This window comes from Cariama cristata, unplaced genomic scaffold, assembly GCF_000690535.1.
Source record: "Cariama cristata isolate BGI_N322 unplaced genomic scaffold, ASM69053v1 scaffold16364, whole genome shotgun sequence".
Classification (NCBI taxonomy): domain Eukaryota; kingdom Metazoa; phylum Chordata; class Aves; order Cariamiformes; family Cariamidae; genus Cariama; species Cariama cristata.
Window position 1 is genome coordinate 240 of NW_009611392.1, and position 11,121 is coordinate 11,360.

Here is an 11,121-nt window from a genome sequence, read left to right on the forward strand (position 1 = left end):
TTCGGCTGTGCTCCGTGTGAGCTGTAATGGTACCTCATTTCCTCGGCCCGGGCTGGGACTGCCCGTTAGGCTTTGACACCCCGAAGCTGTGGCTCTCCCCCGCCCCTTGGGCGGCCGCAGCCTGGCGGGGCCTCTCCTGCCTTCGCTGATAGCTTACGGGCTGTTCACGTAACAAAAATGTGAACGTTAATAAAATGTCCTCCCCTGTCTGCTTCCTGTCATCTTTGCCTGGAAGTGAACTGCAGACTGCCATCAGCATGCTCTTCACAGCCTCTGTGTTTGTTTTCCTTCAAGATTACAAGTATTTTCACCAAAACCAACATCTTTTTTTTTTGCAGCAGGAGAATGCATTGTTTTGCTGCATCCAGACACTGACTTTTATTTTCTTTGCAAGTTATTTTTAACCCTTCTGGCAGCAAGGGCTCATGTCCTGTCCCAGAGCGATGCAATAACGTGATTAAGATGCTGTCCTTACTTTTTTTTTTTTCCTGTCTGGTGGCTTTCAAGAGGTCCCTGGTGTTCGGGAGCTGCAAATCATAAGGTACATCAGGGTAGGAAAGATTGACATCAGCCAGATAAAGGCTCAGGCTTAGATGAATCGCACGCCATTTCCTACGCTTTACTGAGATAACTAAAAGTGAAACTGCAGCCCTGGATGTCCTGGAGGATTGCACCACCTCCATTTCTAGAGCCTGCCCTGCTTTCCACTCTCAGCAGGAGGAATTCTCCATCCTCCCAAGGCAGCCTATGTCTGCAGTTATCACTGCTCTTCCCAGCTGTGGATACCTTTTCCTTTCCAAGCACAGCCCTGCACTCCCCATCTAACCTTCCACCTGATTTTCAGAGTATTCTTTGGCACAGAATACAGACGATCTCCTGGGTGATGCCAGAAAAAAAACCCAGGGTTCCAGGGAGTTCATTTCCGTATGAAACTTTTGTATGGGAGATGACCTGAAATGCTGCAGTGGGATGGTTGTTCATGATGAACTTTCCCTCTGTTCTGAGGTCAATCCGTGCTGCTGCTGTCACTAAGATCAGCTGAGAAGGTTCTGCTTTGGATTCCTGGAATTGAATCATCTGGGACTGGCAGCGGGGTTTTCTCAGCAGTGATCTGCCCCTTGACAGACTGCCAGGGCTGGAGCCTGGCTGCCTGCAAGACATGGTGGCAAAGAGGCCGATTTAGTGTCCTGTTTCCAGTCCCGCCTAGGCTCCTGGCAGTTTGGATACCGTTTTGACCGATGCACCCGCTACAGATTTATGTTGTGTGATTTGTAGTGTCACAACTTGCTGCAAAGTTTTCTGTATAGATAACTCATGCAAAAACTTTAATGCTATTTGTTGACCCTGCTGTCATGCAACATATTCATTTCGATACTGAGAATCATCTTACAGTTTCAGCGTAGCAGTCACGAGTAGCAAGGCTATAACAGCCTCGTGACGCAGGCTTGAAAGACAGAACTGCAACGACCAGCCTAACCAGGAGCTCCTCCGTTTGTGCTCTTCCATGGGAGCTGAGCTTAGCGAGGTACCTCACTTCCCTTGGAGCCAGGAAGCTGAAGATGAAGGATACTGTATTTGGAGGTCAAGTCATTGTGTTGGATTTGAATGCAGAAGATGGGGAGGCTGCTGAGTTTGCTTGTCACCAGCAAGAGCGTGTCTTGTGTGTCTCACCAGGGTCAGCCTGTGAAGGTGGAGTGTGTTAGGGCTGGGACTGCACGAGTCTTGGAGCTCCTAGCAGGATAGATTGTAAGCTGCTATTTTTGTCTTGTACTACTGTTGGAGCATTTCCCTGATGCCGTGAAACCTCTGTTCTTCTCAAGCAATGTGCTAGTCTCCAGATTTCAGAAGAGCTGATGCACGCCCACATTAACTACGTGTCATGGGGATGTGCCTGGAGTGTCAAATCACATTAAAAAGATGATGTGAGGCTGCATGTGGGGACAGGTGGTGTTCCAGCAGGGTCCTCAAGCATGGGACCCCACCAGCAGACAGTCATGCTCCTGCTGCTACAAGGCACCACTGCCTCTCCCGTGTGGCCGATCTATAGGGTAGTCAGCAGGTCTGGTTCATGGGATGCCACGCAGGAGAGAGGCTGCTGGGCCACACTGGCAGCCTCAGAGCACCAGGCACCGTGGCTGCGAAGCAGTGGTCGGATGAGAGAGTCTTACGTCTCTGCCAAAGAGGATCTGCAAGCTGCCGTGGATGTCAGGAGCAGCCTGGCCACAGTGGCAGGGACACCAGTGAGCTTGTGTGCCTTGCTGAGAAACCTCGGTGTGTGTGTAGGAGGTTTTAGATCTCACAGCTATGTCATTCCCAAGCCATACCTCTTCATACCCTCCACGGACACAACTATGTTGGCAGCACCTGAAGATGAGATAACCCCCTTATTCTTTCCTCTTGTAGATTTCCACGATGGATGAGACCTCCGACGAGCCTCCCACTTCTGCCGTCATCTTAGACAACTGCCACTTCTCCCAGGTCATCTTTAACAATGTGGAGAAGTTTTATGTTCCCGGAGGAGACGTAACCTGTTATTATACCCTCACACAGAACATTGTTCCTCGCAGGAAGGACTGGGTGGGCATCTTCCGGGTAAGTGAATACTGTGAAACCAGATGTGCCAAGTATGAGAAAGCAGCAGCAGGCAGAAACAAATAGATTGGGCTTTGATAGAACAGGGTGGGGGAATTTTTTTCAGTGATAACCTTGTGCAATGGAACATCTTTATTGTGCCTAGGGATAAAGTGCCAGACCTGTTGTGACCTGAACAGCTTCAAGGCTAATCAAACACTCTGATGATCCTTTCATGCATAGACCACAACTCTTAGAAGTCAGGATATCAGTGCAAAAGTCCTCCCAGTAACTGATCTATGTGGAAATATAGTCCCATTACCATAGGATAAACATGAACTGTGTGATGCCATATAACAATTTTGCTGTTGCAGGTGGGATGGAAAACAACCCGGGAATATTACACGTTCATGTGGGCTCCTCTGCCCAGTGACGTCCACAGTGACACCACTGTGCAGCAACAGATCCTGTTCAAAGGTGAGTCTGGGGGCTTGGGTCTCTCCAGGAATGTATGTGCACTTGCACACACAGGCACACACACACAGACTCTCACTTTGCTGCTACCAATAAGCACTACATTCAGAATTGCAGAATATCTGTAGGACCATACTTTGGGAGACTTATTTCAAATCCTGTAATAAATCACAAAATTTTGAATCTGCTAAATTCTGTCATCCTGACTGAGGGATATTGTTTATGTTCTTATCCCTGGCACAAGGAATTGCTAGCAGTGCAAGAACAATACTGAACTAGGATGTCTCCGTTTTTTGAGGTTCTCACTTTCTGTGCTATATAGTTAAGAGACTTGAATAATCAGAACCTGCATATGATGGGGCTGTTGTGTTTGTCTGAAGCTTACTACCTACCAAAAGATGATGAATACTACCAGTTCTGCTACGTTGATCAGGACGGTGTGGTCCGGGGAGCCAGTGTGCCTTTCCAGTTCAGAGCGGAGACTGAGGATGATATCCTGGTGGTTACCACGCAGGTATGTGTCCTCTCTGCCCCTGCTTTTTACTGCCTCTGCTTTTGTTGGAGTATGCTCACTGCTAACATGGAGTGATCCAGTAAGTCGGCTGCCAAGCTAGAACTCAGCAGACTTGGATTCTATTCTTGGCTTTGCTCTTGATCTGTTACACAAATTTTGGCAGCCTTTGTTTCTCTACCTGCTGTTTATCACTTAGATTGTGAGCTCTTTGTAACGGGGAGTGACTTAATACATAGTGTTTCGGGGCATTTTGAGTATTTTTAAATAAAAATGTAATTTTCATGGAAACAGATGCACTTGGACAATAATTGAGGTGCTGTGAAGCCAAGCACTCTTATTTTGCAATGTCTTGTGTGCAGTCCTTTTGTTAATGACTACACTGCACGCATGATCCTAATCTACCAAATTGCAAAAAGCCCCAAAGCTCTGCCTCTGCTGACTTCTGCAGACACAGAAGGCATTGAGCATCTCCAAAGATCAGGGGTAGTATGTGGTCAGTATTCAAGAATTGGGTTGATGGTCAGCTTTGGACAGGCGGGAGAGAGTGAAGTTGCACTGTGGTCTGCGCTAGCAGTGAAAGCACGGGGAGGTACACGGTGTTCCCTTTTGCAGAGCTCATCTTTCTTTGCTCTTTGCACTTTGCTGTTTGGAACATAGCTTTTCAGTGCTTCTGTTATGACTGAACAACTTTGTTGCTTGCCAGGGAGAAGTGGAAGAGATTGAACTACAAAACAAAAATTTGCGTGAAGAAAACGAGGAGCTGAAAGCAAGCTGTGCATGTCTCCAGAAACAAAACATCGCTTTGCAGGAAGAGCTCAAGAAGACACAGGTAAACCAAAAAGTTAATATATTAAAACAGAAGCTTTAAGTCTGAAAGATTAAGAGGGACTGAGTCAGGTCTTGTTCCACTGTGTGCTCCCAGGAGAAAATTAAAGAAGTTTCTCCCCATATTATCTGTTTAATCCTTTACCAAATCGTACAACACTTCTGTGATAAAAACAATAATGATGAACAAGAGCCATCTTCAGACACAGGAGTTGGGAATATATGGGACAGGGAGTGTTCAAAAATGTTTTGTAGGCTGTCCTGAAATCACATTATCATTATCTTTTCCTCCTTCACTTTTGCTCAGGGCTTAATATAAATGAAACAGGGTCTGAAAGAGTAGTTAGGATACAAGAGAGAGATTTTCCTCCTTCAGGAGGGCTGCCTGGCAGTGTTGCATTTGAGGGTTTTTGCAGTTCCAGTGCAGAACAGGGTCCTGTTTACCTGTCGACCTCACTGTGATTTCCAGGAACTGCAAAATAGTTTAGAGTCTCTAAGGAGCAACACAGAGAAACTGGAGCTGGAGCTGAATTCCCTGAAAAAGGAAAATAAACACCTAAAGGAGGTGGATGGCTGCAGAGAGGCAGAACTGCACCAGTAAGTGTATTTACAGCATATCTCAAAACAGGATTTCGTGTAAGCACCTTGCCTTTATGGATTAAATTTCCAACCATGAAAGTATGGTGTGTTTTCATTTGTTCTGAATAGACTGAAAGAGCAAATTCAGAATGTGACCTCTGAGAAGGAACGCCTGGAAACCAGACTGAAAACAGCCCTGGATCACATGGACCAGCTGCAGGTAGCAAACATATAGCTGACCTCCTTTGCTTTTATGAACTATCTCTGATGGAGTCAGTTTCCCTCTGACAGAGAACTGAGCAACCTCGAGCAAGTATGTGGTGTATGAGTTTCTTTTTTGATTACGTGGGTTCTTTAGGAAAATGTCAACTTTTGATACGATTTGGCCTCCAGGAAACTTGAAGAAAGCTGTATTGTGGAAGGAAGAGGGCGATGTGCTATGAGAAACTGTAAGGATTTTATTCCCTAAAAACATCCCCTTTGCATACTCATTAAGTTGACCAAAATCAGACTGTTATTTACCTCCTGCTGGCTAAGGATCCAGACTGAAAACACTTCTCTTTTGAAAAACATTCTAAAATTATGTTCGATACTTGGGTGAAAACAAGACTTCTAGCTGGGAGGTATGTGAAGCAAGAGGATAGACTGAAAATAGGTTGGTTGTTAGGTCTGGGCCGTGGGAGACCCAGAACGATGGGCTAACCATCTGGCTATAGAGTCTCTGGTTTTGTTCTCTGACTTCCCAGGCTAGAACTGTCATGTTGAAACTTAGAAAGCTCTTCAGAGAAGGTAGGAATGAATACTGTGTTCTGATTAATACGTCAGCTCCAGTATATCCCCATGTAACTATTCTCAGTTTCTACACAGGTTTTAATGGAAAAATGTTTGCAGGAACAAAAATTTAAGTGGCCATGGGTTCTGCAACTTTGCCTTCTGCTGCAAAAGGTGCCTGTGCTCCTCACTCAGAGCTGTTTGATTTTCACTTTTTGCACACTCTTCTTTCTCCCCAGTCTCAAGTGTTGAATTATGAGAGAGAAGTGGAAAGCCTGTCTCATATGGACCATGACAAGACAGAGCAACTTGAAAGTTTAAAGGAAGAGAATCGCCAGTTACGCATGACTAGAACTCAACAGGTAAAGCCTTCCCTGAGTATCATGGTGCTTGAGGGAGCCAGGGTGGAGGGGCTGAGACATCCTTGGTAGTGAGCAGCTACAAATATTGCTCAATCTTACGAAAATCTAAGGGATTCCATGAGAGAAGGAGAAATGTCCATGGTGGCGTGGGTGTCCACATAGGTGGTTCTGTGAACACACCATCTGACAGATTCTTATGGTATACATTTATTCTTAGAGTATACACATATGTTTCAGTTTTGGAAGAAACGTCTGTATAACTAGACATTGTAATTCTGATTCTCTGTAGTAGAAAAATTCAGTCTCCGTCTTGATCTCTTTTGAGTCAGCTCAAGGGATAAAGTAAACCAGTGGGAATTCAGAATTGATATTTGGCTGATTGCAAATTGTTGCATCTAAGCAAAATTGTTTCAGGATTGGGACTTATGGGTGAATAAAACAAGTTACCCTAAATCTGCCCAGACTATATGCTGTTAATTTTACTAACAGGAAGCTGACTAGTAATTGGTGTCAGGCAGCAATCTTGCTGGTCTTCTTTTCTCTCTGTTGATGTTTTTGTCTCTTTCTTATTTTTAATATCTCAAATTTAGCATTTAGTAATCAATAAAATAGATGCAATATGCTCAGAATGCACCAAAATAGGCTGTAAATGATACAAAGTTTCTGTTCTGTGGTATGGTGGTCTGCCCCACATCCTTCTCCAACACCTCTTTGCAACTCTGCTTGGAGTTGAAAATCTGGGATTTCTGTGCGGAAGGAGCAAAATAAGGAGCTTGAATGTTGCATGGAAAACTTGAAGGCATTGGAGGCCAAACTCTCACTTCGTCTGTCCCACTGTCTGCAGAATGAGCAGGTGCCCAGTGTTTCTGGGAGTGCAGGTGGGGAGATGGTCCCAAAAGCGCTGAGCACAGAGCTCTGCTGTATTTTACAGAACCTGCTGGTGCCTGTGCAGGGGAGCTGAGATTCACCAACAGCACTGTTTTCCACCTTCTTTCGATTTGCAGAACCATGGCAGTTTCCCTGTGATGTTGCAGATGACTATGAATTTAACATTTAAGTTTACGGACAAAAGGCTTGCTTTTCTTAGGTAACTTCTGCGGACCTTTCAGAAGTAATCCACAAACCTCAGCATTGGAAATCACTGCTTGAAGGAATGTGAAGGATATAAAAGAAAAGGGCAGCATGCTGTGGCATTTCTTTCTGTTGAAGAAACCATCATTGGCAATGACTGAGGCCACCACATCATCTTTGGCCTGTTGCCCTGAGTGACCTTCTAAAGGTGCTTCTCTCTGTATATGCTACTCAGGAAGCTTTTGGAGGCTCTACTCTCACTTTGGCATTGAAAATTAGATGCCTAAAATAGATGATGTGATTACCTCTGCTGCGATGCCAAATGTTCAGGATTCTTAGAGTGATACTTTGAGAAAGCCTGCAGAACCCATAAGTACTCTAGCTTATCTAATTTACTGATTTAATTCAAGAGTCAGCTACAAGATTAATTCCTAAGGAGGTACTGGCTATCCGCTGTCAATGCAGCTCTCACAGCACCAGGAAACCTGGCAGACTTGGACAACTCTCACCTGCCAGGGTGGATTTTTCAGCTGTATGAGTTCCTTTTCTTCAACATCCCTCTTTGTTTGACCTGTCATATATCCCCTTTGGAGGTCATGTGTCATCTCGCATCTTGTAATGAAAATACAGAGTGTAAGTGAGTGGTGACATGGAGATATCCTAGGTGACAAACAATGAAATGGTAAGACTCCCATTGAATGTGAAGGGTTATTTGTTGGTAATAAAGGCAGCATGAGGCAGCTAATATATGACAGCTCTGGTGCTTGGAGCTGTCATTGTTTTATTTGCCAGTTTCCCATGATTTACCAAATAACACTCTTCCTTCATAGCAACAAAACCGTGACTTAATGGAAGAACTTGAGGAGCAGAAGCATTTGTTTCAGATTCTGCAGGCAAAAAAGAACGAAGCTGATGAGGAAAATCAGGTGAGAACTTGGCATAACTCCCTCGCCATTCTGCTGTATTGAATATGGCACTAATCTCTCGGTCTAGTCCTCAGTTCCCTTGACCCTTCTACCAAACAGATCACTAACTGTGCCTGCACGTGGACCATCACCCAAAGCCAGGCTGTGTGCATACACTCGCAGTATGTTGTTGCTGCCACATCTGTACAGTCTAAGAGGAAGGATCCAAAAACTTGCACCCCACCACAGAATAGACTGGTTTGCCCATAATAGCATGGGGATTTTCAAAAACTCCTAATGTTAGCTTAATTCTGACACCACTGAAATGAATGGACTTGCACGTTTAAATGGACATAGCCTTTTTGTCCAGTCTAAGCAATGACTGCTCAGTTTTGTTCCTTACTCTGTATGACTTCAGGATAGTCTTCTGTCTTTTAAAGCGTATTACTCTATTGTGATCATCTTGTCTGCATCTCTGAGCAGGCCACTGGACAGATCCTTGCCCTTCCTTACCTCGCTTTCCCATTCAGTCAAGCAGGACTAACACTGGGCTATGTAGAAGAAGTTTAGAGCAGTTTTGATTTTGATGTAAGAGGATCTATGTCAGTGCAAAGTATGGCTTTTCTCTGAAATGGTCTCCTGAGCTTCTGGAAATTCTTTCTGCCTTTCTGTCCCTTTGCAGAAACTAAGGGAAGAGAATGACGAACTCCTGAGGCATCTGTCGCATGCTAGAGAGGTTTCTTCTTTCTCTGTTGTTTCACAAGCTCAAGCTCCAGTTCCAGCTCCTGAAGCAGGAGGCCTTCTGTTTGGAAATCCATACTGTGGTGAGATTACTTGGCATTCTATCTGAAACCGCAAATGCATGGCAGCTAAAGTCTCAGCAAATTATCCTGTCTCTCGAGTTGAATGCTGTAGAAAAGACATTATTAGCAGCACCTCTGTGCAGCTTTGCATGTGTGCAGATGACTTGGCAGCTGCAAAATGCTGCCAGGTGTTAAGAGCTGACTTAAGTGATCAGCTGTCTGTTCATTTTCTGCCAAGAGAGACAACTATTAGCTAGTTTATTCAGCTGTGAGACAGCTAGTTCTGTGGCTTATGTCCAGTTTCCATAGTCCTAAATACAGAGGTTTAGATCCAAAGCCACATCCTCGTGTTTCAAGAATTACTAGTTATCAGCATATTACCTTGTTAATCATTTTGCTGTGGCTAAATTGACTTCTTTTTCCAGCTGCAGGAGCAAACCTGGGGGCAGGAGCTGCAGACGTAGTAAGTAAAGTGGACACAACTGGGCATGAATTACTGGTTTATGGACACAAATTAGTGATTTGAAATAAAAAGCTCCAAGTTCAGCTCTGTAGCCAATTGTCTGCTTACTAGTTTAGTCCTGGTAAGAGAGCGGACAACAAAATGGAGCCACATATGCTTAACACGTATAATTAATAAGAGTTATATGTCTTAAGAGAAAGGAAACTCTGTTGACCTTAATCCTTAAGGACCAGTTCTTGGCAGCATCTAATGTCAGAATGACCAGCCTGCAGCTGCTAAATACCTTATTTCATATTGGAGACATGGACATGTGCTATGTAGGATGGAAAGTTAGGGTACCTCTCAGAAGCTCTTAAGTGCTATTTAGAGAAGCCTGCAGATATTTGAAAAACTGGAGAGTGTTAGAAGTTAGAAAGACTTGTCCAAAAGTAGTAACATCTGGCTACTAGATTTTTGTGTTTCTTCTCTTTGAATATAATTTTTAAACTGACTTTATTTGCATTTGCTTTGTACTTCAGGCTTCTATAAGGAAATGCCCCATGTGCGACGAAGTGTTTCCTGAGGATATTGAAACAAGTCAGTATGAGGCGCATGTGCAGAGCCATCTTCTGGAGTGCCCACTCTGCAGTAAAAGCTTTGAAAAGTCCAATAAGCAGGTGTTTGATGACCATGTTTTTTGTCATGGCCTGGAATAATTCTGAATTCATATCTGCTCTGTAGAATAGGTGGCAGAGGCCGCAGTATAGGATAGACCAAAATCACTGTATAGGCTTAATTCATGCTAGGATCACGCAGACAAGACTGACTATGCCACTGGTACTGTAATTCTGAGCTTTCCGTTCCATGCAGCATATGACCAACACACAAATCAGGTCAGGCATCCACATCCTGAAACTGAACCACTGTCATCAAACTTAAGTCCTCTGTCTTGGATCAAGGATCTATGCTTGTTAAATGAGTTACGAAGCCTATAATTAGTAATTTAACTGAATGTGGTACCAGTTCTTTAGAACAGGATTGGCCACATAACTGTTCATTCGGATAAGGATCCAAGTGATGGGATGTAGTACAGCAGTTTTCTGTACTTGGCTGATACATCTCTGTTGTAATGGCTTTATTCTTTAATATAGCACTGTGATTGCTAACCAAAGACCAGAAACATTTTACAATCTTTTAGGATCACACCTTCAGTCCTGCTCAGCTTCTGGAATGCAGAATTAATTACTAATAAATAAAAAAATCTAAATAAAAAATACATCTCTTCTTTCACTATCAGTCATAAAGCAAGTGAAAGAGACATATTTATAAAGAGACCGAGTATCTGTTTGCAGATCTGAAGGTCTAGGGCCCTCCTTCCAGCAAAGTGGGCAGTGCGGCTTATTCTGGGGTGAGGCACATGCACTCTTTTCTCCATCCATCTGAGGGTGAGGAAAACCTGAAATTTCTGAAACAGGGAAGGTTGTTACGGTGTGGAGCCCACAGAAAGCAGTAGCTGAGTTGTCTCAGCAGCTCAGTCAGAGACTGAGCATCCTCTTTTAAAGGAAATTATTAATTTGGATTATTTCTCTTTTATGTTTCTAAACCTTAATTTAACAAGAAGAGCCTGTTCTCAAACCAAAACATTGTGATTCAGAACAAAGTGCCTTGGAATTTTACAATGCTTTGTGCACAGATTATCCAGTTACTATTTTTATTTCTGCTTCAGGATTTTCAATTTATTATTAACAGCTCTTTTTTCCATGCAAACACAAATGGGTAAAGGTTTATTATCTAGCCGTATAAG

At 43.8% G+C, this 11,121-nt stretch overlaps 1 protein-coding gene across 1 annotated transcript; it reads left to right on the forward strand.

Moving 5' to 3' along the window:
• The first annotated feature begins 1,504 nt into the window (after positions 1–1,504).
• On the forward strand, positions 1,505–10,033 carry CALCOCO2 (calcium binding and coiled-coil domain 2). Its single transcript, XM_009698246.1, has 12 exons — positions 1,505–1,525; positions 2,404–2,592; positions 2,946–3,048; positions 3,426–3,559; positions 4,263–4,388; positions 4,854–4,981; positions 5,093–5,183; positions 5,974–6,096; positions 7,998–8,093; positions 8,755–8,896; positions 9,301–9,338; positions 9,857–10,033. The coding sequence occupies exons 1-12, from the start codon at positions 1,505–1,507 to the stop codon at positions 10,031–10,033; spliced, it is 1,368 nt and encodes a 455-aa protein (XP_009696548.1).
• Positions 10,034–11,121: the final 1,088 nt, after the last annotated feature.